Source organism: Canis lupus, chromosome 37 (genome assembly GCF_011100685.1).
Source record: "Canis lupus familiaris isolate Mischka breed German Shepherd chromosome 37, alternate assembly UU_Cfam_GSD_1.0, whole genome shotgun sequence".
NCBI classification, from domain to species: domain Eukaryota; kingdom Metazoa; phylum Chordata; class Mammalia; order Carnivora; family Canidae; genus Canis; species Canis lupus.
Window position 1 is genome coordinate 17,732,460 of NC_049258.1, and position 27,629 is coordinate 17,760,088.

At 40.7% G+C, this 27,629-nt stretch overlaps 2 protein-coding genes across 13 annotated transcripts in view; one reads left to right on the forward strand and one right to left on the reverse strand.

Moving 5' to 3' along the window:
• Positions 1–1,688: 1,688 nt before the first annotated feature.
• Positions 1,689–20,898, forward strand: RPE (ribulose-5-phosphate-3-epimerase). 2 transcript variants are annotated; one of them, XM_038585638.1, is made up of 6 exons: positions 1,689–1,933; positions 8,755–8,834; positions 13,909–14,048; positions 14,417–14,551; positions 15,104–15,190; positions 16,028–17,241. In XM_038585638.1, exons 1-6 carry the CDS (start codon positions 1,887–1,889, stop codon positions 16,145–16,147), a joined length of 609 nt encoding a protein of 202 aa, XP_038441566.1. In that variant the 5' UTR covers positions 1,689–1,886; the 3' UTR covers positions 16,148–17,241. The 2 variants fall into 2 exon arrangements, with proteins under 2 accessions (XP_038441566.1, XP_038441565.1); XM_038585637.1 differs by lacking the exon at positions 16,028–17,241 and adding an exon at positions 17,250–20,898 and having other exon boundaries at positions 1,812–1,933.
• The window catches only part of KANSL1L (KAT8 regulatory NSL complex subunit 1 like), a 130,841-nt gene continuing 122,263 nt past the window's right edge, over positions 19,052–27,629 (reverse strand). For 10 of the 11 annotated variants that reach the window (XM_038585635.1, XM_038585634.1, XM_038585636.1 and 7 more), the window contains 6 exons: positions 27,037–27,155; positions 26,139–26,263; positions 24,646–24,700; positions 23,357–23,469; positions 21,665–21,833; positions 19,052–20,768 (listed from right to left, as the gene is read on the reverse strand). In XM_038585635.1, coding sequence (XP_038441563.1) covers positions 20,538–20,768; positions 21,665–21,833; positions 23,357–23,469; positions 24,646–24,700; positions 26,139–26,263; positions 27,037–27,155 — 812 coding nt within the window. In that variant the 3' untranslated portion in view covers positions 19,052–20,537. Of the gene's footprint in view, positions 20,769–21,664; positions 21,834–22,137; positions 22,235–23,356; positions 23,470–24,645; positions 24,701–26,138; positions 26,264–27,036; positions 27,156–27,629 lie in introns of those variants that run through there. The other variant, XR_005385321.1, reaches the window with a different exon arrangement.

Sequence of the window (27,629 nt, forward strand, 5' to 3'; positions counted from 1 at the left end):
TCTCATTTCTCAACATAGGGAATAGGTCAACTCATTGGAGGAAAGTGTTCCTTTTGCATCCCTGGGGTGTGCCCGGGCATCTCTTCTCAAGCCCCGTGGTCTGGCTGGAGGTCACCCTTCAGTTAGACACCTCCAGGTCTTCTCTCCAACCCATCTGAGCTCCATTTTACTCAAGCTTTCCACCCATATATTTCAAAGTAAAGCAGAATGGGCTTCTGGGTATCCCAGTTTGATTTCTCTGCCTGGATCTGTGACCTGCTGGAATAACTGGCAGATTTCCCAGGAGGAATGGGAAGGAACTGGTTGCCCTCTGAATGCGGCCAGAACCACATGGCGTCCACGTCCCCACCAGCTGTCTTGTAATAGTACAAATGTGTACAAATAGTACAAAGTGCCCATTCTCTGCCATCTAAGCTATGCTCTTGCTAAATCCCCTTTTTTCCCTCACACGGTTTTATTTCAGCTCGTCCTGACTCAATGACCCTAGACACACTTAGCAGAGGCACAGATCCTCTCTCTTCCAGATTGTGTTTGGACAGCAAATGTATTAGTTTGTCAGCGAACATGACAGAGAGAAAAGCAGACGGTTAGAAGCTTGAGGGCCGGAAGTCAAGAAGGAAAATAGTAATAACCACCCCGATTTGTTTTTTTTTTGTTGTTGTTAATATTTTTTATTTCAACTCAAATATATTTCCTATTTCCCTTTTTGAAAATTTTTTTATTGGAGTTCAATTTGCCAACATATAGCCTAACACCCAGTGCTCATCCATCCCATCAAGTGCCCCCCTCAGTGCCAGTCACCCAGTCATCCCCACCCCCTGCCCACCTCCCCTTTCCACCACCCCTTGTTCATTTCCCAGAGTTAGGAGTCTCTCATGTTCTGTCTCCCTCACTGATATTTCCCACTCATCCTCTCTCCTTTCCCTTTATTCCCTTTCACTAATTTTTATATTCCCCAAATGAATGAGACCATAGAATGTCCTTCTCCGATGGACTTACTTCACTCAGCATCATACCCTCCAGTTCCATCCACCTCGAAGCAAGTGGTGGGTATTTGTCGTTTCTAATGGCTGAGGAATGTTCCATTGAATACCTAGACCACAGCTTCTCTATCCATCATCTGTCGATGGACACCGAGGCTCCTTCCAGTTAGACTATTGTGGACCGTGGAAGCAGCTCAGAGTCCGTGGACAGATGCATGGATGGATAATTTGCAAGCAGCACCAGGCCGCACGTGCCTGGATTCACCTGCCAAATCCTTACATCCCCCAAAGGCTGGGAGGACCCTAAGAGGTGAGAAAACAGAAGCAGGGAGAACTGTTAGTTCCGAAGCGCGAGGCCTCTGCCCTGAGCCTGACTCCTCCACCTCTTGGCAGGAGTTCAAGGAGGGAGGCGCGAGCGGGGAGGACTGCTGTTTTGTTCCTTGACGACGAGCGCAGGAGCTGGAGCGGAGAGCGAGGCCCATGCAAGCAACGGGGAAGCACAAAGCGAGCGAGGGCGTGAGGGCAAGGCAGGGGAGCTGCAGGGGTGCAAAGCTGCCCGAGTTCCGCGAGGACCGCGCACTCCGAGGGGCGGGCTTCCCGGAGGGCAAGCGCAAGGAGGATGGGCCTGCAGGCAAGGCCCCGCCCCCAGGCCCCTGGGCGGGCGGCCCCGCCCCCTGGGGAGGCGGGACTTCCGGCGCGCGGGCAGCTGCTTCCGGCGGAGTCCGGAAGACTGTACCGGGAAGGGGCTAGAACTGCGCAGCCAATCGGGGCGACACTCTGGTCCTGCCGGGGGACTCGTGGGTGACTTGCTCTCGGGGACCAGCACCATGGCGTCCTGGCTGCAGGATTGGCCCGTCCATCCTTAACAGCGATTTGGCCAACTTAGGGGCCGAGTGCCTCCGGATGCTGGACTCTGGGGCCGATTATTTGCACCTGGATGTAATGGACGGGTAACTCCGCGGCGCTGGGCGCTGGGCGCTGGGTCTGGGCGCTGGGGTCGGGTGGCCGCGCGGGCCGCTCGGCGCAGCTTGGTGGGCGCCTGTTGGGTGGGTGCACGGCGGCCCGGGCCGCGGAGCGCCTCGCTCCGAACGCGCTCCTGAGAAGGGGCCCGGCGGGGAGGGCCCCGGGGCGACCCCGAGGGAATCCGGCCCCCCGCCCCCCCCCCCCCCCCAACGTGTGGTCTCCAGCCCTCGGGACCCGCACGCAGTCGGGGACCTCCAGGACACGGCGCTCATTTTCAGTGAGGGAAACTGAGGCCCAGGGGGATAGGCATGACTTGCCCAAGCTCATATGGCTAGTTAGAGGCTAACGCTGGGGAGGCTCATCCGTGTGACGACGGCGAGCCCGGCACCTTGGAGAGCCTGCCCGCGTTCTGCCCATTAGGTGGGACAAGCCGCTTCACCTCGCTGAGCTTCGGCTTCATTCTGTGAAAAATGGGAATAATGAGGGAACCTGCCCCGCGCAGGCCCCTCCGGAAGGCGGACGGGCCGAGCGCCCAGCATGCAGGGCCTGCCCTACAGCAGATTCCCTGTGATCCGCAGTTGTCGGGGTCGTTGTTGGAATTTTGATTCACCTGTTTATTTTCTCTTCAGGCACCCTGCTCTCCAGGGAGGTCAGTGTTTTGTTTTGTTTCTGTTTTTTTTTTTTTTTTTTTTTTGTAAGTAATTTGTAAGCACCGTAGTTGTAGCACACAGTCCAGATCGTTCAGAATCAGGACGATGCTGGTTTCTGGAAGGTGACTCCACAAGGTGGGAACGAACCTGGCGACCAAGGTGGGACTCTCAGGGGCACACAGCATCGTGCCCCAGTTGCAGATTGTACTTTGTTAGATTCGCCAAGTAGTTTCTTTTCTTTCCTTTTTTTTTTTTTTTAACTTTAAGATTATTTATTTATTTATTAGAGAGAGAGAGGGAGAAGCAGGCTCCATGTAGGGAGCCCAACGTGGGACTCGATCCGGGGTCTCCAGGGTCACGCCCTGGGCTGAAGGCGGCGCTAAACCGCTGAGCCACCCGGGCTGCCCTCCTTTCTTTTTCTTTTTCTTTTCCTTTTTCAAACATTTTTACTTATTCATGAGAATACACAGAGAGGGAGAGAGACACAGGCAGAGGGAGAAGCAGGCTCCATGCAGGGAGCCCGACGTGGGACTCGATCCCAGGTCTCCAGGGTCACGCCCTGAAGGCGGCGCTAAACCGCTGGGCTGCCCGCCAAGTAGTTTAAGTCGCCCGACAACTGGCCTTAAAGTAATAACAGCCATTACCTTGGGTCCGGGTAGAAAAATAATTGATTTTAAATAGGTGGAATGCCTGTGTGCCCTCGCGCAAATTTGTGTCATTTACGAAAAGAATCAGTCACTGCCTTTTGGTTTTGATGTCACTCCCGTTCAGAACAAGAGTTCTGTCTGTCTTCCTTTGTTCGGTCTGGTTAGATCTTGTTTCCCGTTTGCACCTCATTCATTTATCAGTATCCCGACCGATAATGGCAAATTCTTGACCCGAGAGTATTGAGAATTCTAGGGTAAGTGCATCAGATTAGTAAATACTGCCTCTTCACAAAAGCGCGATTTTATTGTGCTGTCATGGGAGGTAATTCTGCTTTTCTGGAAAGTTCTGAACTTTCACACATAAGTGAATGGAGTGTGTACTTCAGAGATGGGCCCGTTTTCAAGTGTGGGACATGAAATTTGGCGTCTGAGACCCCTACGTCAGGATGGAGCAGGCCGCACATATATGTGTGTAGTCTCTTTAACAGGCACAGCAATTTGATTTTTTTTTTTTTTTTTTAAATAAGTCTCCGACCATGTTTGAGTAAGGGAATGGAAAAGATAACTTGTTTCTCTTCACAAGTCAGGACTATGAGCCGTAACAGTAGCAGCTAATATTTTTGAACATTTCACTAATTCTGATGTTTTTTTGGGAATTAACTCACACAACCTCATGAGGTTGGTGCTGTTATTGGCACCAGCACTTGACAGTGAGGAATTGGACACAAAGAGGTCAAGTCACCTGTCCGAGATCTCCTAGTTGGGAAGTGGAGGAACCAGGATCAGAAGCATGCAGCGGCTTGTGTTGTCTCAGAAACGAATGGCTTCTGTGGCTCCTGGGCTAATAAAAAATGATTAAGACATTCTTTTTCCTCAAAGAGGAACTAAAAGTTTATACTTAACGTTTGTGTATTTCGTATCTCTCCTGCTAACGCTGCAGACTCTGAAAGCAGGGTCTCTTTGTGGCTCACCTCAATCCTCTTCAGGTGAAGCACCATGGCAGGTTTAGTTATGATTGGTTGAATGAATGATTGGATCCATCGTAAGAGGGATTTCTAATGAATCACATTTGTTCCTTCCCAGCCCCTGTGGCAGACCCGGAGCTTATTAAGATAAAAGTATTTGTCTTTATTGACTCCTTTACCCCTTTGCCAAGTAACATCTTGGTTTGACAAAATTAAATTCTCCAAACACCGTTTTAAAATCCTTTCCCTTTTAACCTTCACAACTTTTTGAGCTAAGAGGTATTTTTATTTCCCTTTTGCAAAGGAGGAAACTAGTTTAGGGAGGTTCAACCTCTTGTGATCTGCAGCCAGAAGAGGCAAGGCTGGCTCAGGTGCATTGTTTCCTAGGCCAGGTGTGTGAAAGTGGGGGCCTGGACTCCCTTTTCCTTTTTTTTTTTTTTTTAAAGATTTTATTTATTCATGAGAGACTCAGAGAGAGAGGGGGCAGAGACACAGGCAGCGGGAGAAGCAGGCTCTCTGCAGGGAGCTCGATGTGGGGCTTGATCCTGGGACTCCAGGATCACGCCCTGGGCTGAAGGCAGGCGCTAAACCGCTGAGCCACCCAGGGATCCCTGGACTCCCTTTTCCAAGGTGGCCAGCCACAGCTTAGCTTCCCTCCAGGTCCTGCCTTCATGCTTTTTTTTTTTTTTTTTTTCCCTGATCCGTTTAAACGGACTCCACTATTACAGTTTTAGTGCACCTATTATTTCCCCTCCCCCCAATTTCTCTCCTGATTAAAACTGAATGTCTTCATCTTGAAAGTCAGGAACGAGTTTTGGGAATACTGTGGGGCATGGTGCATGGTGTATGGTTGGATACTTGGGAAAAAAAAAAAAAAAAAAGAACAAGTGAGTTCTCTAGAAAAGAAAATTGGAAAGCATATAAACCTATCATGACACGACAGTGACCAGAAATGCGTTGGTCCTCAGTGTAGGAGAAGAGCAATTATGCAATTTCAAATTGCTTACCAGGATTTAGGGTTGGGGGATTTCACATTAGTACTAAATTGCTGACTTTTGAAAAACATCCAAAGGTTCGCCGGTGGTGGGTCGACAGCCTCCTGAGGCCACAGCGGGCTGGAGCTGAACGGAGCCGCCGTAGCAGCTCGGCTGGTGGATGTTCTTCATCGGTCTCCTGTCCCCACCTGCCCTGTTGTGCTCCTCCGTGTTTCCTGCCAGCCCCTGTAGACATACGAAAGGTGTTTCCGGATTCACTGGAGATGTTTTCTGGTTACTGCCTAGCTCCATTTTAGATCAGCCTTCGCCAAGTCTTCTAGCCATCTTAGCCTTGATGGGAGAGCCGGTAAAGGTTTTATTTGTCTGAAGCTGATTGTATGACAATTGTAAACAAAGCTTAGGGTTGATGATGGGAAGTGATGAGAGAGAAAATAATTCTGTGCCTGTGTTGGAGAGGATTATAGCCAAATCTCAGGAAGTCTCTGGGGGGAAAAGAGACCTTTTTTTTATTGTGTGTTCTTTTTTGCAGACTTCACAAAGTACCTTTAAGGGGGGGAAAAGAATAAAATAAGGATGAAGCAGACTTCCTTGATGAGATTTCACTTCATTGGAGTGAAATAATTTGGTATTTTCCAAGCTGGTCTGATAAGAACTCGCAGGGCATTTATTAGAAATTCAGATTCTCAGGTCCTCCTTGGTGTCAGGGTTGGAGGAGGGCCTGTAAATCCTTTGTGGCAAGGGCTCCCAGGGTTAATGTTGTCGGGCAAATTTAGGACCCCTTGACTTCATGCTTGGGTTTGTTGCCCTTTTTTGCCTTGGCTTACCCATAAGCCTTCAGTTTCCTCTGAGGGCATCGGTAGGTTTCTGTTCTCCTGGTGGACGAGGCGAACCCAGTGCACTGCATTGATCATCAGTGCAATTAGTCCTACAACTTGGGGACCAGTCCTTTCAGGTGATATCTTATTCTTGTTTCCCATAAAGTAAATTTGTTTTATTCTCATATATTCTCAAGGTGTGTGTGTTTAGATGGCGTGTGAAGACAGACAATTTATTTTCACTATAAAGGTAACCTGAGGTTGAGGCTGCTGAAGTCCTCCCAGGGCCATGCAGCAGATTACAGAAGCAGTGAACAGAAGCCGAATCTCTCGTTCTGGAGTTGTATGCTATCCAGTAGGCCTCCCTGTCTGCTTCTCTGATCCCCACCTCTGTTCCAAGTAAACATAATCATTTTCTCCGTAACACAGGTAGTCACTGCTCTTAGGTGAACGGTAGAATGATGTTCTAAGTACTAGGAACACAACCTCCAGGGACCGAAGTGTTTGCAGGTGCAAGTGTCCGGACCCATTCACCTCACCCGGTCCGTCTCAGAGGTGTCCTGAGTCCTGACCTCTCTCTCCTCCTCCCCTGGACTTTCTTTTTTTGTTGTTAGTTATCAGTGGACAGCAGGTGAGCATAATAGTTGAAAGGCTGGACTTTGGAGCCAGATGGCCCGCGTTCAATGCCCGCCTCCGGCACTTCCTGGCTGTGTGACCTTGAGCCTCTTTTCCTCATCTGTAACATGCAGATGATAGGAGTGCCTACCCCACAGAGTTGGTTGCATACTGAATGTTGAGAATTTATGATGGTGGCTGGCCCATGGAAGTTTCAGATTTTAAAGATTTTATTTATTTATTCACGAGATACAGATAGAGGCAGAGACGCAGGCAGAGGGAGAAGCAGGCTCTATGCTGGGAACCTGATGTGGGACCTGATCCCGGGACTCCAGGCTCACGCCCTGGGCTGAAGGGAGGTGCTAAACTGCTGAGCCACCCGGGCTGCCCTAAGCTTAAGATCCTAATCACGTTTATCTTCTCTTCTCTGTCCCCCACATGTAATCAGTGAACAAGTCCCGTCACTGTACCTGTCTTCATTTCCATTCTTACTGCTCCTTGCCATTTGCCAACACCTACCTCCTTGCTTCTGATGTACTGCCCAGGCCATCTTCCTATTTTATTATTTGCAGTTTATTTTTTATTTGCTTCTTGCTTTATTATTATTATTATTTATTTGTTTTTTTAAATAATCTCTACACCCACTGTGGGGCTCAAACTCACAAATCCAAGAAGATCGAGAGTCACGTGCTCTACCGACAGAGCCAGCCTGTTTCTGCCTTTAGAACTCCACATTTTCCACAGGATGGATTCCAGAGTCCACGCCTGCCGTTCCCTACCCTCCATGTGACGCAGTCTACCTCCTATTCTTTTCACGTTTGCCAAGCCGACCACCACCACTTCTCCCCTTCTTTGACTATAACTTGCTTATTTCTGCCATTGCTTCGTTTCCTTTCCCATGTTTACAAATTCTATTTGTTCCGTAAATCTTATGATCCTCCCCTCTCTTAAAGAGCCATGCTACTCACCTCACGTTGCCACGTTGCTACTGTTAGCTTTTCTTGCAGTCCTCATCTAGGGTAATGTCTATGGCTTTTAACTAATAAAGCCCAGAGTTCAGTGGGTCAACATTATAAAGTTCACTCATGGAACAGTTCGTTCATGTGACAGTTGAGTGTGAATGTTCTTCGATGAAGAAATTGAGGGACATCGTCTCCTTCCATCCTGTGACAGTCCTTTGGTGAGAACTAGTTGCACAGGCCACCTGGATGTGAAGGGAATTGGCTCTCACCAATTGGAGAGCCACCACAGTCAGGTCATGGCTCCTGTGGAGTCCCTAGCCATTTCTTGCCAAGGAGATGGTAAATTTTTCTGGGTAAGCAGGAACTCCCCAACTTCTGTATAAAACCAAGGCAGGTACTTGTACAGAGGGGGTTTTGTTAAATATCGAAAAGAGCTAGTGAGAGGAGGGCTGCCTGGAGCGGGTTGGTGGTGTGAAGTACCTTGGGTCAGATGCCAAGAGGAGTTCATTTGAATCCTGCCTCCACAGATTATTATTGGGTTACTCATAACCCAATAGGAAGTTACTCATCCCGTGCTCTTCAGGCAGGGATATAACAGCATCTCCTTCATGAGGCTGCTGTGAAGATGTAATGAAAGAAGGTACAACCCCTGGCATGTTGTAAATCCTCTGGAAATGGTAGTTATTAATACACACATCAAGCTGCTTTGCTGATGATTTTTACAAAATTTTAAACTGTCGTCTAGTGCCCTGTGATAGAGGTAGATTAGAAGTAGCCACAGGCAGCCTGTGGCAGATGAGAGTTGGAGAGACCCGTGTCAGAGTCCAGAACTTCCTAACTAGTGTGTGACTTGGGCAAGTCATAGAACTTTCGGGGTTTTGATTTTGTCTTCTTTCCACTTTTACCTCTTGGATGATGAATCATAGAATCAAGTCTTGTGACGTTGTTACAATTTGTTGAAATGTCAAGGAAATACTGCTTTATATAACTGAAATTCTCGGATATTGTTGGTATTGTTTAACACTGTTGATGTTAAATGTTGCACTGAAAAATGCTGCTATCACAGACGATCCCCTCTACCCTCATGAGAATACATTTGAGAAAAATACAGAAACTGAATTGAAAACATTTTCAGAGTAAGATTTTGTTTGTCTTATAGGCATTTTGTTCCCAACATCACCTTTGGGCACCCTGTGGTAGAAAGCCTCCGAAAGCAGCTAGGCCAGGACCCTTTCTTTGGTAAGTGGGTGTGTTAACGCTGTCAGAAGCTGGATATGTTGCTCAAGTAAAGGAAAAGTAGAGGGTCCATTTCCCACCTTCCAGTCTCCTCTTGAACCCTTCCTTTCTCCCTGTTTCTGGTGCCGAAGCTTTGTTGGCTGCTTGTAATAAGCCAAACTCTTTTCTTGCTTCAGGGCCTTGCCACTTCGGCTGATCTCTTTACCTGGCTAGCTCTGACTTATGTGTTGGCCCTGAATTATTGGCATTTCTTCAGAGAGGCCTTTCTCCAAGCACCCCATTCTAAATTAACCTTTGTCCAGTTAGCCTATCACCTTCTGAATTTCCTTTTTAGAACTTCAATCAGATCACTTTTATCAGACTGTAAATTCCTTTAGAGATTTTATTTATGAGAAAACAAGTGGTGGGGAGGGGCAGAGAGAGATAGAGAGAGAGAGAAGCTGACTCCCTGCTGAGCAGGAAGCTCAACATGGGGCTCCATCCCAGGACCCTGGGGTCATGACCTGAGCAGAAGGCAGATGCTCAACCACCTGAGCCACCCAGGCATTCCCTGTAAATTCCTTTAGGGCAGGGATTTAATCCACTTTATTTACTGTGGTTTCCTTAGACGTGAACATAGACACAAGATTGGAGCTCAGTATAGTTGTTAAATGAATTTATAAATCAGTTGATATATGGTCTAGAAGGAAAACCAATTATTTAATGCAAATTGGAGTTTCTGGAAGTGGGGCCTATATATGTGCCACTCTGGCATTGTAGATAGGATAAGGTGACTTAAGATTTTTAAGAAGTCACAGTGACCTAGAAGTCATTTCTCAAGAGCATGGATTCAGTCCACGTGTTGTTATTGCTCTTAAACTTAGGAATGGCTTAACCTGACAAATCTCTTGTGCATAAGAAATTTATAAGAAATTTAACAAATTTTTATAAGTACGTTCTTATGTCATTTTTGGAATTGTGAAACTTAGTTCATATTAAATAAAATGAAAGATTAAGCTTCTCAGTGGCAGTAGCCATATCGAAAGCTCTCTATAACCACGTGAGTCTAGTGCCTACTGTGTTGTACAATGCCACTCTGGAGCATTGCCATCATTGTGGAAATTTCTTTCAGTCAGGGCCTCTATAGGACCCATCTACTTTTCCCAAAAGAAAATGTCTCATCACTTAATTTCTGTAGCATGAGGGAGATCACGTTCCACTAGAATGTTCACCATTTTGAAATTTTCAAATAATGGAATGTACTCCTGATTAGCTAAGCTTTTTATAACAATTTTTTTTAAAGATTTTATTTATTTATTCATGAGAGAGAAAGAGAGAGAGGCAGAGACACAGGCAGAGGGAGAAGCAGGCTCCATGCAGGGATCCCGACGTAGGACTTGATCCCAGGTCTTTAGGATCGGGTTCTGGGCTGAAGGCGGCGCTGAACCACTGAGCCACCCGGGGCTGCCCTTTTTATAACATTTTAGAAAATGAATTTTCCAAGATAAGTTTGTTCTTCTGATCATCAGAGGTGAATGAAATAAGTAGCCTTGTTTTATCCTGCTGTGCTTTGGCCACAGAGTCCTTTGCATCTGGCTTTATATGGATTTAAAAGAATTTTTTTTTCTTTTCCTCTTTTATTTGGACTCCTAGCACCCCTTCTCACTGCTATTTGTGTCTCCTATGTTTGTGCCTCTCTTACCAACCCCGTTGACACAACCACACACAATCTGCTTTTTCTTTCTGTTTTTCATTTATTTGCCAATAAACTCGCTAATCAGTCTGGCAGTGGGTCTACAATAAAGATGAATGGACTCCGAATGCTGTAATGTTTGGGTTTTGTGACCTTTGTTTTTATATTAGGAAGTGTGTTTTTTTGTTTAATTCTTGGGTCTTAGTTGCTGTTGGATAACTGATTCACGTGTATATTTTAAGAAGTAATTCACAAGTTGCACGTGTAACTGCTTAAGTTCTGAACTGTTCAATCTCCATATTGAGTAGAAATAACCATTAAGCAATCAAGTGATAGGGGTAATCTGTTGTTTCTGTGTTTTGTTTTATTTTTGTTTTGCTGTTATTGAAATCAGCGGTCTTCAGCTATGATCTGACGACCCACAGGAATCCCTTGCAGGTGGGACATGAGGTGAACCCTATTTTCATAAGACAGTGTTATTTGCCATTATTTGTATAGTACAGAAGCAGTGGTGAGTTTGTTAGTGCCGTGGCCCGAATCAAAGCAATGGTGTGGAACCATCCAAGTAGTTATCATAATATTCTTCACCACCATGTGTTCATAGAAATATCCTTGATGAATCACTACAAATTATTAATTACAGTAAATCTTGATCCTTGGGTATATTTCATTTAATACTTAGTGTGACAGAGTGGGCGGTACATGTAAAGCTGCACGCAGGAATGACATTTTCTTTAAAAGTAACTAAGTTAGCTTGTCACTTCAAGGAAGATAACCTCTTTTTATATTTCCACTGTTAGAGCTTGGAAGTGACCATTTGAATTGTGAAAAACTTGTATCTGCCTCTGTGAGGTCGTTAGCTTTCTACTGTTTACAGCTTTCCTGTTAAACTCCATAGTGACATTAGCAAGTGTCATTTTCTGATAGGATATAATGAAATGTGTCGTTGTTTGGAAGATCTGTGCCATTCAGTGAACTGGCACTTAAGAGATCCATTCAGATTGTATTAGTTTAGGCCAGTGACTTGTAGTGTAACCAAGTGCAGAAAAGTTCACTGGTAGGGTTTACAGATTCCACACTGCAGTGGAAAGGAGTATTTGTCGAGTGCTGGGTTAGGACGAGGAGACTGTCCACACCGGTCCAAACAGGCGATTAACAGACCCCTGCCATTTCCTCCATGTACTTGTCCCCTTGTCTCCATAGAAAACAACATCTGTCAACAGGCTAAATGCAGAGCACACGTGAGAATACAGAGGTCTTCTGCGAAGCCATACACTAGTAACTTGCAACATGAGTAAAATAATGTCCCTCTGACATTAACATGTGGTAGACTTATTGTTGCTTATTATTGTTCAATGAAGAAGTAGACCTTTACAAATTTCTTAGCTTGAATTTCTAATATATTTTAGATACCGATAAACACAGCTCACACCAACAGCACTTTGGGGGGTCCTCAGTAATTTTTCAGAGTGTAAAGGGAGGCTGATGATAGAACTGCTTTGAGAACTGCTTATCCCCATCTGTGAACTACAAGCAGATTCACGGAACCGGTGACTGACCATGAGATTCTCCAGTGGGAGTTGCCAGTTGTCACTGCCTGCTGGAGATGGAATGACGTAGCAGTCTGGTAACTTAAGGAATGAGTAAACTAGGTATTTTAAAGCAGATTGAGTTGCCTTTGTTTATATCACAAAGAAATAAACCCCAAATACAGTCTGTCTTTTAAAAACAATGTTTTAGGGATCCCTGAGTGGCGCAGCGGTTTGGTGCCTGCCTTTGGCCCAGGGCGCGATCCTGGAGACCCGGGATCGAATCCCACGTCGGGCTCCCGGTGCATGGAGCCTGCTTCTCCCTCTGCCTGTGTCTCTGCCTCTCTCTCTTCTCTCTCTGTGACTATCATAAATAAATAAATAAAATTAAAAAAAAAAACAAACAATGTTTTACCTCTAAAATGTTTTGTTTTTGTTACTTTTGTTAGTTTAGAAATATAAACTTTAATGTTGGCTTCATTTGTCAAGCGGTATTCTCTTTTTCCTGATATTTTTCAAAGCCTTATTGCATTTTATGATCTCAGTTGAATTCTAGAATAGTAGAAATTTTTTCCTTTAGTATAGGTCAGAAGGGCTGTGAGTTTGTTTGCTTGTCTGATCACATCCATCCTGCACAGGCGTATTTGCTGTTTTCTTCTTGACAGTGTCATTTCTTGAGTCAGCCTCCCTTCAGCCACCCTCTTCTGGTTAACTGCTCTTACATTTTAAGTCAAGATCCCAAAGAAGGCCACCTCCCTCTCCCCTAACGATGTCTCTCTGTGATTTGAGCTTCACAGTTGGGATGTGGGTCAGACTTGCAGTTTCCTCCTGCAGCCTGCTGGCTCCTCGGCCCCCTCTGTGCCAGAGGCCTGCCGCTTCTCGCCCTCTTCGGTCGCTGCTGTCGTTCTTGCTGCCCTTACTGCCATGGCCTCCTCGGTTAGATCTTGTCCCTTCGCAGCTCAGAATCCCACTGTGTGCCCCTGTCCCCTGCAGAATAAAACCCAGTGGCCTAGGGAGCTCTGTCCTGTGTCTCCTCACCCTGTGCCCCTCTGACCTTATCTGTTCTGCCCATGAGCCCCACATCCAGCCACACCTCTGTATTAACTACCAACCCAGTGCGTATTGAATACAGTACTTCTTTTCTTTATGGTTTGTCCTCCTCACTAAGAATGTAATCCCGGTGACAGCAGAGGTGTTTGTCTGTTTTTTGCTCTGTCCCTGGGCCCTGGGGTAATTAGTGGTATAGTAAGTGTTCCATAAGGTGCTGATAGAATCACTTATTTTAGCTTTCCTGTTTTATTTTTTTATTTTTTAAATTTTTTATTTATTATTTTTTTTTTAAATTTTTATTTATTTATGATAGTCACAGAGAGAGAAATAGAGAGAGGCAGAGACATAGGCAGAGGGAGAAGCAGGCTCCATGCACAGGGAGCCCGATGTGGGATTCGATCCCAGGTCTCCAGGATCGCGCCCTGGGCCAAAGGCAGGCGCCAAACCGCTGCGCCACCCAGGGATCCCGCTTTCCTGTTTTATAAATGAGGAACTAAGTCCACATAGATAATAACTTTTTAAAGTTTTTTAGAGTGGCATGTCCTGGACCTAGGTTTCCTAAATTCTAGTCCTTACTTGTCATATACAGCATCATATGCTTTGTGTGGAAAAATGTGGTTTTTTGGTAAGTGAGTTTAACCAGAACCCTGTCTTCAAGATCAAAGGAGGCTAACTATAGCTATACAGAAGGGTAATTACTTAAGAATTATTTTAATGCCAAATAGTTTACTGTCCCAAACAACAAAAACAGTAGGTTAGCTTCAGTAACCTGAGCCAGATACTTTTCTCTTCAGTAATATTTAGGAGATGTGTCTTTTCTTTTTAGATATGCACATGATGGTGTCCAGGCCGGAACAGTGGGTAAAACCAATGGCTGTAGCAGGAGCCAATCAATACACCTTTCATCTTGAGGCAACCGAAAACCCAGGGGCTTTGATTAAAGACATTCGGGAGAATGGGATGAAGGTGAGAGGTCAGCAGTGACAGTAATTCACTGTCAGAGTGGAAGTTTGGGTGGAAGACAGGAAGTGATAGGCAAGGCCGGACGGAGGCACCTGTTCTTCAGCCGAGAAGCCAGAGTTAAAGTATAACTGGTTTGTTAGACAGGATTTATATATTCCACTAATGTTTCCTGAAAATTACTGCCTTTTAGAAACATTTACGTTTGGGTAGCCTTGTTGACTTTCTTAAAAAAGTAACTACAGTCTGAATATGCATTCCATTTCTGTGCCTGTCCTACTCTTTAAGAATATTTCTACTGGGTGTGATATGCCACAATAATATAATACGGAAATAATTGCTAATGTGATGTAGCAAATTTGTCTCTGTTATAGGTTGGTCTTGCCATCAAACCAGGAACTACAGTTGAGTATTTGGCACCATGGGCTAATCAGATAGATATGGCCTTGGTTATGACAGTGGAACCTGGGTTTGGAGGGCAGAAATTCATGGAAGATATGATGCCGAAGGTAAAGAAATACTTCATTTGGGGGTGAGGATTTATTGTTTGTGTTCATTCAGTAAGCACAAGTAAGAAAACATTCAAAGTTTTTATCTGTATAGCCGTTAGATCTTTTGGGAGATTTCTTTTCATAGAATATTGAGGGTTTTATCTTTGTCTTGTTTGCATGAGGTATATTCTCTGCAAAGCTATGACAAATTGAATGCCATTTCCCAAACAGAACAAGCCTTGCTTTTATGAAACTGAATTTGTCTCAGTATATTAAAAAGGAAGGTATCGCCAATATAATTTGTATTAATAAAAAGCATGTGTTGAGGCGCCTGGCTGGCTCAGTCACAAGAGCATGTGACTATTGATCTCTGGGTCCTGAGTTCAAGCCCCACATTGGGCGTAGAGATTACTTTAAATAAGCTTAAGTAAACAAACAAATAAATGTGTGAGATATTTGGAGTCCTGTTGTAGTGGCTGATACTGGCTATTTGATTTTTTTTTCCTTTGGTTGTTCCCCCCCACACACATATCCACCATAGGAGTCACTGATTTCTTTGTGTATATCTAGGTGCATTGGTTGAGAACGCAGTTTCCATCTTTGGACATAGAAGTTGATGGTGGAGTAGGTCCTGACACCATCCATAAGTGTGCAGAGGTGAGACTGCTACTCAGCTATGACCCTGACCAATTTCCTTTCACATGTATTGTCTAGGACATTGTCTTGTGGGCAGAAGAGGTTTCCCCTCCTTTTCCTAAATTGCCTTTCTTTCTGAGAAGAGTATTTTTTTTCTTATCCAAATGTAGAGCTACGAAAATGAAGAGCAATAAGAGAATGTTCTCAAATCACATTAAAACGTTAAGTCCCAGTTCTTTGAGTGATGCTGAAGGAAGTTACTTTTTTAAAAAACAATATGCTGAATGCCAGCCTTTTGGAGATCATTAAGTTCTAGGCCTTGGAGTAGGACATTTTTTTCAAAATAGGGCAAGAAAACATATGTGCTTATAAAGTGGAAAGATTCTTATTTTGTGTAACTGAGGTGTATTAATTACTAGTGTGTCCCTTGCAAGAATTGACCAGAGCCATTTCTGATGGCTCCATCTCCATCTGATTGCTAGGTACCTGTGATCCTCTGTGCAGAGGTGGGGTGGGTTTTCCCAAGTAACTAGCCGAGCTCAGTAGTTAGGCCCTAAGCTTCATAAGAGGGTGGCAGCCCATCATCTCAGGGTCCTGAGATCCAGCCCCATGTTGGGCTCTGCGCTCAGTATGGAATCCTCTTGAGATTCTCTCTCCCTCTCCCTCTGCCCCTCCTGCTCATGCTTGCTCTCTTTCTCTCTCTCAAAAATTAGAGAGAGAGAGTGCCAGCCCTTCCTGTAACACTGCAGGTCATTAAAAGTTTATGTGGCCCATTTTTGTTAAGCAAAATGGTCTAATCTGCACTTTTTTTTTTTTTTGTATAAATGCCATACTTTTCTGCTGGATACTTCTCAAAAGCTTGGCTGTGAGGTATTTATGGAAGAGGAGCTAACCAAACAGCCTGTATCCTTTGACCACTTGTGGAATTCTTTTTTACTTAATTGTGCTTTGCCATTGGGCTTTCTCTGCTTACATTAGAACACATGTCAAGCTGTAACCATACAGTTTTTTTTTTTTTTTTTTTTCATTTTAACGAGGAGTGTTGTTAGTGATGTAGTATGCTGTATCACAGTGACAGTGTCTACTGGGAGAAATTTCCTTCCCCTTTGGGGCCTCTCCCTTTAGCCTCTTACCACTTTGTTCTGGCAGCAGATCACATAACAGATTGGGTTTCCCTCCTTAAGTCAAATCCTGGGAGCTCAGAGCTAAATTTGGACTTACCTTACTTGCTTTTCTCTATGATTTCTTTGGTTCCACATTTAAGAGTATCTTGAAAATTTTTTTAAGCCCCTCAGAGCCTTTCTGGAATGCAGTGAGGCATTGCATGAAAGAGTGTTTCATTCTTCCTGACATCAAAATGAGAAATTATGTAACGTTGCTATATTTTATAGATAGTTTCACATTTTAGCAGTAATTGTCTTCCAAATCATACACTTTTGACCCTTGAATAACATGGTTCTAAACTCCGCGATCTTTTACAGTATTCTACTTGTATTTTCCTTATGATTTTCTTAAGATTTTCTTCTTTCTAGTTTACTTTCAGAATACAATATGTAATACATATAATATACAAAATAGGTATGAGTCAACTGTTAATGTTACTGGAAGGCTTCCAGTCAATAGGAGACTATTAGATTTTGGAGGGAGTCAAAAGTTACAGATTTCTAACTACACAGGGGTTTGGTGCCCCTGACCCCTGCATTGTTCAAGGGTCAACTACACAGTTTAAAGATTAAAATAGAATTTATATTTTTAGTAGCCTTGTGAGCATTAGCATATTTTTCAAAAACCTTAATAGAGTTGAGGATTAAAAGTTCTTACAGCTTTTTCTAAGTATTAGCAAAGATGCAACAATGTAGCTTATTTTAAGGTGGTTACAAAAGTCATTGATTTCTAAAACACATTTAAAATAATTTGATGTCTTCATTGGTTAAGCATTTTAACTTATGTCTTCTTTGAACTAGATTGTGTAAGTCTGTTCACCTCCAGGTACCTTTTGCATAGCTAAAGTGCTGATAAATGCAAGGGTAGAAACTCCAGTCCAGAAATTCTGTTTAACCTAAATGTTTACTTCTTCCAGGCAGGAGCTAACATGATTGTGTCTGGCAGTGCCATTATGAGGAGCGATGACCCCAGATCTGTGATCAACCTGTTAAGAAATGTTTGCTCAGAAGCTGCTCAGAAACGTTCTCTTGATCGATGAAACCACAAGGAGTCCAGTGTTTATGCTTATGAAATCTTTTTACTGGAAGACAAGAATATAGACTACCAAACCTATCACGGTTGAAGCAGTGCTATTTTCCTGAGCAGCTGTTCATTCCAGTGACTAAAATCTATTCTGCTGAATGTTCCAAGAGGTTCGAAATTGGTGTGTATAACTACATTTTTAGTGATGGAATTTAAAGAGGAGTGTGGTAAAATACCATTTTTACTGGGAGACTTGATTTTTTATAAAGTACAAATACGTCTGTATTAAGGTTATAAACAGAAATGTGTCTTAATGCCTAATGAAGGCATACTAGCTACTACGAAAAAATGTTTTCTTCTGCATTTTACATCTTCTCGCTTCTTGATTGTTTTCCAAAGCAAAGGAAGTCCCTATTCCTGTTTCGTGTCCTTTTTGATTTGTGTGTGTATGCATGACAATATGAATAGAATGGAACTTGTGAAAAATCTAAGAATCTGGCTAGGGGGACATACCGTATTCTTTTTAAACATGTTTTTTCCCTTGCACCTTACTTTTGATACATAAAAACTGTAAAAACCGTAATATGAAGCCCAGGGATTTCAGGTGGTCTGTTCTAAAGTACAAGTATAGATTTTATCAAGGTATTTTCTTTGTTAGCTCTGTGGGAGGGGCAGGTTATACAGTGATCCCCACCTATCCCTTTTTTTTTTTTTTTACCATTCTTAAGGACATGAGGATGATGTGCTAGCTCTGAGCAGAAAGGGAAGGAAAGCCTCTATTTGGAAGTAATACTGAGTTGAATCTGGACTCTTTCCTTTCCAACTATTTGACTTTAGCAAATCAAATCATCCAGCCTCTTCAAGTATCTGTTAACTGATTTATACAATGAATATAATTACAATAATTATATTGTGTTATAGCAGGGTTGTGTTGAGCATTAAAAGAGATCATATGCTAGATGTAAGGCTTCCACTACTATTCCCAAAATTGTAGGATAGTTGAATTGAGGATGCTCAATACAAGGTAGCTGTCATTATATAAGTTTATATTTTGTAGCCTATAAAGTACTTAGATGTAATCTCATTAAATCCACAAATCTCCCTTGTGAGTAGTAGGACAGGTACTTTTGTTCCCATTTTAAAAATGAAGATACTAGAGCCCAGCCACAGGCTGGTACCATGGAAAGAATCCAGTAGGGCAGAGGATTTCTGGTTTGTACTCTTTCTACAAATGGAAGCTCTTGGGGGGGGGTAGGGTTAGGCAGAGGAAGCCTCTTTTATGTAACACTGTCTTATTTCCAGTCTAATTTTACCCTGTGGCAGAACCAGATGGCTGAGGATGTTCTGGATACTATGGATTTTGACCCCAAGGATATATATTTTATTAATCCAACAAAGACCAGGTAGGCCAAAAGAGGACAAGGTACAGAGTTAATCCGTAAACTAAAATTGTGTCCCAAATTACACTTTGACAATAAATATGTATCCAGTATTTGCTACATAGGGCAAGAAAGAAACAGGAGACCAGTGTCATTAACTTCTTTAGGCTACTATGAGTTTTGAGAAATAAGGTTTGAAAAATAACATTAACATTTTCGCATAGAGCTTGGTTTTTTTCAATACTTCAATGTAAAAATTTGTTGGTTTTTATTTTGAATTAGGAAAGGTTGGTGTCATGAATAGGTGGCACTTAAATCAGATAACACGAGGCATATAGAAATAACTTTAATTAAAAAACTTACATAGAAGATTATGTCAGACATGACAGAAAGATTTGAGCTTATTTGCTTAGACAACTTGGGTTTGTCTGGCTTTTGTTTTCTTTTTTAAAAATAAATGTACAGTAAAACTACAAGCAAAAAATTTGTCAGTATTGAAACTGCATTTTTTTTCCTTCTTTACAGGGACTCCTATAATTTCTAGTCCCTAACAAAAACTTAGTGTCAAATCCCCCCAGACTAGGCCAGATGGCCAGGATTGTCAGTTAATATGGGTATTATAACTTGAAAACCTTTTTTTACATGAGAGAAATTGTCCTCAACTTTTACATAGAAAAAGTTATATGATAACTTCAAAAGGAATTTCCTTTCTTTAATGTACACTCCTGTATTCAGTATTGAAGCATTATCCTTTAAAAAACTTTAAAATTCTCACTCTAGGATACAAGTAAGAATAGATGCTTATTTGACTAGAGTGAGCTATGGTAAGGAATGACCATTTTAAGTAGAAATACAACATTTTTTATACTGATACAACTTTCCTGTTTGTTGCTCATTTTAAGTTGATGTCTTCTTTTATGAGATACATAAAATAGATAAAACTCAAGTTTTATTTATTTTATTTTATTTTTTTTTTTTTAAACTCAAGTTTTAAAATAGACCAATAGTTAATCTGCTTTGCTTGTCTGAATCTGTTAGCAAATAGAAAGTAACCTGTGTTTAGTCTAACAGATAACAGTGATTTCAGAGAAAGGCGTATTGTGTTATCTGGTATAGAAATTTCCATAAATAACTTCTATTGGCTAGACATGTTTTTTAAAAAAATTCCCTCCCTCTATAGTCAAGACTTTAGATATCCATTATCCCTGGAACCTGTGCTTTATTTATAGTGCAGCTTACATTTCCTGGGGTAGCTCATACATGCATTTTCAAATGGAGTGGTCACTGCCAGTGTTTTTTAAAACTATGTGTGTGTATGTGTTTGTATACTGTATACACACATATTTGTATATTCTAATATATTTCTGGGGCAATTTTAATGAATTACCCTGGAAATTACATAGAAATGTATAGAAAAAAGAGCTGTCATTTGATGCACAGGTATATTTGTGTGTGTGTGTGTGTATATATATATATGTATGGGTATAAAGTCTTTCAAAAGTTATTTACCCAGTAATGTGATATACCATCAGATTGCAGCAGTTAATTTTTTGGTGCTTGTGATTTGCATCATAAACACAAAAGACTAGCACTTGTCTGTAGGTGAAAAGCTAGTTATTTCTGTGGTTGAAGAATGAAAAAGAGACCTACCTTGCCTGTTTTAGAACAGCATAAAAGATTAATACATGCAGTACATGCTCTTACTCTGGAATTGTGACCGAAGGGGTTGGGGGATGGAGAACAGGGCTTTTTTTTCCTCCTGTTTTCCACTCACGTACATACTTTTTTTAACCTGTTGCCTGTCACCTATTTTTTTTAACATGAGTAAGTCCTAGACCAAAAGGTCTATACTCTTCCATTTCATCTGCCTGCCTTTTTGGATGGTGACTGTTCTCTGGTACACTGGTACAGAAGATTTCACCATGGGAAGCTGGGCTTGAACTTCCACTGTTATCCTTTTTTCCATCTTGGCATAGTAAGGCTTCTGTGTCTTCATCCTTCAGCGGAAAAGCCCGTCGTTCCCACCACAAAGACTGAAAGAACATTTTCAGTTAAGTTTCAACTAATTTGTTTAAATTCATGTATCAAATAGTCCTTAAATGTCAATTTTATGATTACTATTTTGTTAACACATAAATGAACAAACTTTCATTTGGACCTGAACATCTAGCAACTCAAATGGGACATACTGGGAATTGTTTAGAGACCTCTGGGAGTTAGGTTGTTTTTTGCTGTGCCCTTCCACAAAGAGGAGATGCTGCTGTTTGGCATCGGTCTTCATTTCCAGCATCAGAACATGTTGGGGAAAGGCCCTTTCAAAGTGTTTTGATCCCCTTCTACTTCAGTGTCTTCATTTTTCAGCCCATAATTATTATAGATACTTAACTGACTTTTCCTTCCCCAAGTTTTCTACAACTTGCCAATTAATTTCTACAGTTTTGCTCTCCATTCTAGATAATGTTCTTTTCTGACACCTACTTATGAAGAACCGTGCAAAAATTTATAGATGCTGTGTTAGAAAACACTCTCCTTGAGCTTGAGGTAAGAACTGGATCCATGCGGAGACATAAAAATCTCTTTAAAAAAAAGAAGAGAAATAGCTAACATTTACTCTGTGCCAGGTGCTATTCTCTCTAATCAAATCTGTTTTGTAATGAAACTTGTATAGAATCCCCATTTCCTAACAGAGAAGTGAGTATATGAAATTAGACACTGACATGAAAAGATAAAGCGTTAATCAGCAATAGACCTAGAATGCTGGAAGACATACCCTCTGATTTGAACCCAGCATTTTATATGGGATTGTTGTATTGAATTTGTTAAGTAGTAAAGATCCTTAATTTGCAACAAGTACTTTCTACACACAGGTTTTAAAAAGGTTAAAAGGCATTTAAAAGGAGGTGTAACTAGTCCTGGGTATGACACTTACCTTGATTTCCGGACTCTCATTTAGTGAAGGTGAGCCCTGCACACTCAGATCCTGGCTCTCTGAAGGAAGCTCAGCAGTATTTTCAGCAGCACCGTGCTGACCACCACTAAAGTCATTAGGGTATTCTTTCAAAAGCAAGTCCTGTCCTTCAACATTTTTACTGTAGGCTCTAGCAAGAAAATCAAGAAAATACTTAGTTATTACATTACTTCTTGATGTGTTAACATTTTATGAACCCCAAGGTATCACTAAGTCAGTTTAACTTGGTACCTTTCTTTAAACAGTTCTGCCCACAAGATTTTTAAAAGTTCATCTGCTGATCTTCCTGATGCTATCTCAAAGACTTATTTAGTAGTATTTTCTCAGTACTATTTTATGAATTTGCCAAATTATAATAGTGGGTTTGAATTTTTGAGGTTTTGGGGTTTTTTTTGTAATTTTTGTTTTTAAATGAGAAAGGACAGCTACTTGACCTTCACAGTCTTTCTGAGTTCCAGAGTATTCTATATTATAATGTCATCCGTGTAGGACTCGATTCACATTTTCTTCTACTTCTGGAAAGTTATATCTCTGGAATGTGGAGAAAGATGAGAATTGAGTCTCCTATATGTTAAGTCAGCTCTTGGAATAAGGATCTACAACAAATCTGGATATTCTGAGACCTAAATAGAGAAATGGGACTTGTCAGCACAGCCTGCGACTCTTGGTCTCTGGGTTGTGAGTTCAAGCCCCACATTGGGTGTGGGGAGATTACTTAAACATAAAATCTTAAAAAAAACAAAAAGTAACAGCTGACCCTTGAATAACACAGGGGTTAGCACCAACCTCCTTATGTGGTCAAAAATTCACATATAACTTGACTCCCCTGAAACTTAACTACTAATAGCCTACTGTTCACCAGAAGCCTTACTGATAACATAAACAATCTATTCACACCTTTTGTATGCTATATGTAGTATATACTGTATTCTTACAATAAAGTAAGCCAGATAAAGTAAGCTAGATAAAAGAAAATACATTTAGAGGACTGTACTATAAAAAGTCTGTGTATAGGTGGACCCATATAGTTCAAACCTGTGTTTAAGGGTCAGCTGTACTAAGTAAATGAGACATGCCCCCACACTAAATTTAGTGACTATCAGACTTCAACATGATTTTGCTTTGTGAGTTTTGTCTATATTAAAACATAGGTGTAAATATAAAATACCATGGACTTTCTCAAATATATAATTACTGATTATGTTTTTAGGATTTCATTTCCATTCCCCTAAAGTCATATTCAAAGTATTTTAGACCATCTGCCTTTTAGACTGGACAGGTTTCTTGAGAAAAATTTTAAGAACAACATATTTTTTAAGTGGTTATGTTAAAATAGATCACCCAGATTCTAATCCCTAGTGTTTAAGAGTGCATTGAAATGACCTACTTTATGTAGGGAACATTTTCACATTGTTTGCTGAGTTAAATCTATTCTTCAGGCTGACAATAAGCATGAGAAACAGAGCGGAGGAAAATACAGAAACACATTTCATCACTAACCAAAATATATTTATATACTCAGGGAAATGACGTGTTTCACTTCTAGTGCAAAATAACTGATCTTAAACAATATATTTTCTTCCTTTTTAGTGGTCTCTCATTACCATTCAGCATGGATTTCATGGGTCTGGTTTTTAAATTGATAACACCTGCCTGCTGTTTCTTCTATGCCACTTGCTTTGCTCCCATAGTGACCATCTGGCTTGCTCTCTTTCTTCATATTTTTTGTGTCTTAGGGAGAAGACTTCATCAGAAAGATCTTCTACCTGGAATTAGAAATAAAGTTTTCCTTTTATCAGAAACATTTTGAAATATGAGAACAGGTCAAACAATTCCTCATCAAGAGAATATAGGAAGAAAACTCTAAAATAAATCTAAATTGAGAGAACAAAGGTTATGAGATGAGCTTCAGATTCCATAATAAAGGAGTTAACTTTTTTTTTTAAACACAACTTTTTCTCTCTTGGGTCACGTTTGAAGATGTACCTAGATTACAAATAGGTTTACAGTATTGATTGCCCTTTATGGAATACACTGTTCTAGGAATATTATATCAAAGAAAAGTAAAACTGAGAAAAATGAACATCAATTTATCTGGAATTCTAAGACTGGTGATAGTGGTTTAAGAATTTGAGTTTCCTGCCTAGGATCATTCTGAATTAGGGAAGAGCATATTAAAAGAGGAAATGGCATTAAAAAGTTAATTTTGGTAGCTGAAAAACAGAGTCAGGGCATAGATTATGGCAGAAAATGTCTTATATAACGCTGCTTCTACAGAACATCACTTTCAAATTAGTTTGATTATATAGTGTTTTTCTCTGAAATTGTTCCTTTCTTCATATGTAAGTTTTACCTATACAGGCTCACAGTCCCTTTCCCTGCAATTCTAAAACTCTGAAATAAGTGGTTCATAATTCATTGAGTTATATAGCCTGATCTGGCTAAATTCTAGAAATATTTCTCTATAGAAACATTAATATGTGATTATGAGAACTATCCTAGACTTCCTTCTATGTCTTACATGATGTATCCATTACATTCACATTACTTTCTTAGGTCCAAAGTTTTCCAAATTCAAAAGCAGTTTGTTCCCAGTGTTTTGAATATGGCACTGTAGGCTTGAATATTAGGAGTAAATCTCATGCAAAAAAACATGACTCATACTGGGAATGAATGTAGATATTAATGTAAATTCAGCATTACAACAATTCATGTATGCAAATGATATATTTGTGTTTTTCTTTATATATTATTCTTTGTAAACTTGCACAAAAACATTTTTCTAATGAAATTCATATCCTAAATGAAGAACTTTGTTTTCATAAGTGAAAAAAAAATCTGCATGTTAAAGAGCTTATAGTTCCCTTTAGTCTTCAAAAACCAAATTAAGCAGGCTTCATAATATATAATGTGCAATTATCCATAAGTGAAAGGCAACTTACCTCTTCTTCACCTACAGTATATTCATCCAAAGGTTGAAGAACAGCCATCCTCCAGCTGTTGAAGATACAAACCGATTTCAGCTTTTGTTAAATAAGTGTAAGCAACTGCATTCACTAAGCACAGCTAATGCAGTAGTGTTTTCTTTCCTTAGGGCTTCCATAATTCATATGGTTGTATTTTCATACTTTTTTTTTCTTTTTTTAAAGAGTGATTTATCTTGAGAGAAAAAGAGACTTTACTTTTGGTCTTAAAGTAAACAGTCTCTTCTGCATAGCTCTGTTTTATACCTACAAATGTACTAATTTTGAATTAAGTCAGTAGATGCTGAGACAGTGGCTTGGCAGGAAGAGGAGGGGAGAAGAGCTCTGATTTGAGCATTGGCCAATTTCTTTGTGTGAAGACACCCATCATGGCCTCTCAAGTTTAAGCACTGGATCACAGAATTCCTCTGTATTTAAGCAACCAACACAACCGGGTAGCGCCAGCCTTCCAAAATAAATTGAAAAACATTGCTGCAGAACATCAGAACCACAAATGTTACTCCTTACATATTTGGAGAGCTCAACAGATTCATTCATAATACCTCAAAGTAATTAGGAATAAGAACATTTGAAATCAGCTAGAATAGAGATGGGTAGGAATTAACTGTAGTTGTCATGAGCTTATATCTCTGTTTCCAACCTCTTCTATCTACTTTCTCATGCCAGACTGACATTCTTAAGAAACTGCTTTCATCATTGCTAAAAAAAACAAAACAAAACAAAACAAAAAAAACTTGACTAACTTCACCGCCAGTAAGCAGCAGATCTGTGTGTGGCATTCTGGGACGTCTATAACTTCTTTTCTAACCATAACTTTATCACCCTACACAAAAATCTCTGTCTCTGGCTTAGCCTTGCACACGTCCATGTGCCTTTGTTGTGGTTTCCCTGTGTAAATTATGTAAATTTTGTTCTTTCTCCCTCCTTCATAATGTCTTCCTAAATCTTCCCACTTATGCATTTAATGTGTGTACTGCTGATTTGACAATAATACATCAAAATCTTATTTTTGTTGTTACAAGTGTTACTGTCCTACAATGTGAATTCCCCTTGCCAAGGTAGTTGCTTTCTTCGAACTCATTGCAATCTTGTGCAAAACTCCATTTTGAAGAGCAAGGATTATTTGTTACTATACTTACATCCCTAAAGTGCCTTTTTGGGCCATGTATATACACATAACATCACTGAATAAAAGACTAAGTACAGAGTAAATCAGTCTTAGGAATTTCCAATTCTTAATAAAAACTGACAAAGTGATAATATATGGCACTTTTAGCATGAGTCATATAAAGGGTTCTTTCACCTATTTCCCTCCATGGTTTTACAAGTAAAGGAAGGGAGAGAGGAGTATCTTCCTTTCATTAATTAAAATTTTAACTTCACCCTAAAAACGTAAATTTATTCAAGAAAAAGAAGAAAGAGAGGAGATAAAAAGATGTAAGTATACATACCTTGGAGTAAGTATTTCCTTATACTGGAGTTTCTCTAACTTCGCTGGCGCAACTAACGACATGGGAATCACGATGTTATCTATGTCATAAGAGCTCTCACTTCTCAGTCTCCGTCGTGCAGTGTTCTGCAGAGTAGGATCACAGTAGTTTTACAACAGTATCTAGTTAGCTGTGCTGATGCCCTCTTCTCGTGAGTTATCCAGTAGGTATACTGCTATACTGTACACGTTCTAAATATATTATGATAGACCTGACCACAAAATGTTAAGAAAAATAAGAAAGACCCTTATCTTCCGTAAAATAGCACAGTCCCTTTTGGCAGGTATACAGTGAAGATTTACATACATATAAGCTTGTTTTTAAGATCATAGAAAATAAGAATGCCTAAAATGTAAAAGACTTATCAAAGAAGTTACCATAAAGCACCCTGAACATCATGGAAATGATCGTTTAACCAACACACTTCCTTATTCAGAAAGACTATGAAATATCTGGTGTACCACTTCGTAAACCTCATTTTTACAACCTTCTTTTATGTGTTCCCGGCCCCTGGGCTTTACAGTTTTTTCTAAACCCTTTTACCTTTTAACCTCTATTCTATGACCAGATGACAAATCAATAAGACCACCACAAATGCTGGATTCCTATTAAACCTCATGGTAAGGAGGAGAGATGGTTATGATAGTTTTTCACACAGGAGGAAAAAAAAAGCCATAATAAAGGATTACTGAGTAATTAGCTCACTAGTTTAAAAAAAATTAAATCATCTATTGCTACCTAATGTCATGTGCTAGTAAAGTAAGACTTTATAGATTAACAATATTCTAAAGTTTTTATCAGCAAGTTTTAAGTCTATAAAGCAATTTTAGAGTTCAGAATACAAAAAAAAAAAACCTACTTGTGATGATGAATTCTGGGTTCTTGATATAACATTGACATTAGTAACAGCAGTAAAATTGCTATGGGATTCTGGTTCTGTGCGTTGAAAAGCAAATTCTTCAAATCTGGTTCTTTCTCCTGCCATGGAAAGAACCATAGAGAATGTCATACGTTACACAGACAGGTGTTAAAATTACTTTCCTGCTTAGGTAACATAGGATTCCTTTTTTTTTTTAATTTATGTATCAAAAAATTAAGGAAATGAAAAAATCTTACCCACAGTTCTGTCACAATTATTTCCATTTTCAGGGGATCCTGATAAGTTTTTATCCAGTACATCTCATTTTTTAAATCTCATCTTTGCCCTTCACTCTGTTCATGTGTTTTCCAATGTCTTATTTGGATGTTAGCCTCCAAAGACATATCTCCTTAATTTTCTCTATTCTTTCATTTTCTTATATCTGACTTTTGTTCTAATTTCTGGGAGATTTCCTTAACTAGATCTTCTGAGCATTCTACTGAGACTTCTAAATTTTTCTAAAAGTTCTTGGCCTGTTATTCATTTATACTGTCCTGTTCTTGTATTTCATCGATGGGTTTTCTCTTTTCTCT

What these genes read in the sequence shown, in the direction of transcription:
- RPE (XM_038585637.1), top strand. Translation starts at nt 1,887, where the DNA reads ATGCTGGACTCTGGGGCCGATTATTTGCACCTGGATGTAATGGACGG. An exon ending in TGGAAGATATGATGCCGAAG is followed by an intron (nt 14,552 to 15,103) that starts GTAAAGAAATAC and finishes GTGTATATCTAG; the next exon opens with GTGCATTGGTTGAGAACGCA. An exon ending in CCATCCATAAGTGTGCAGAG is followed by an intron (nt 15,191 to 17,249) that starts GTGAGACTGCTA and finishes TACTTCTTCCAG; the next exon opens with GCAGGAGCTAACATGATTGT.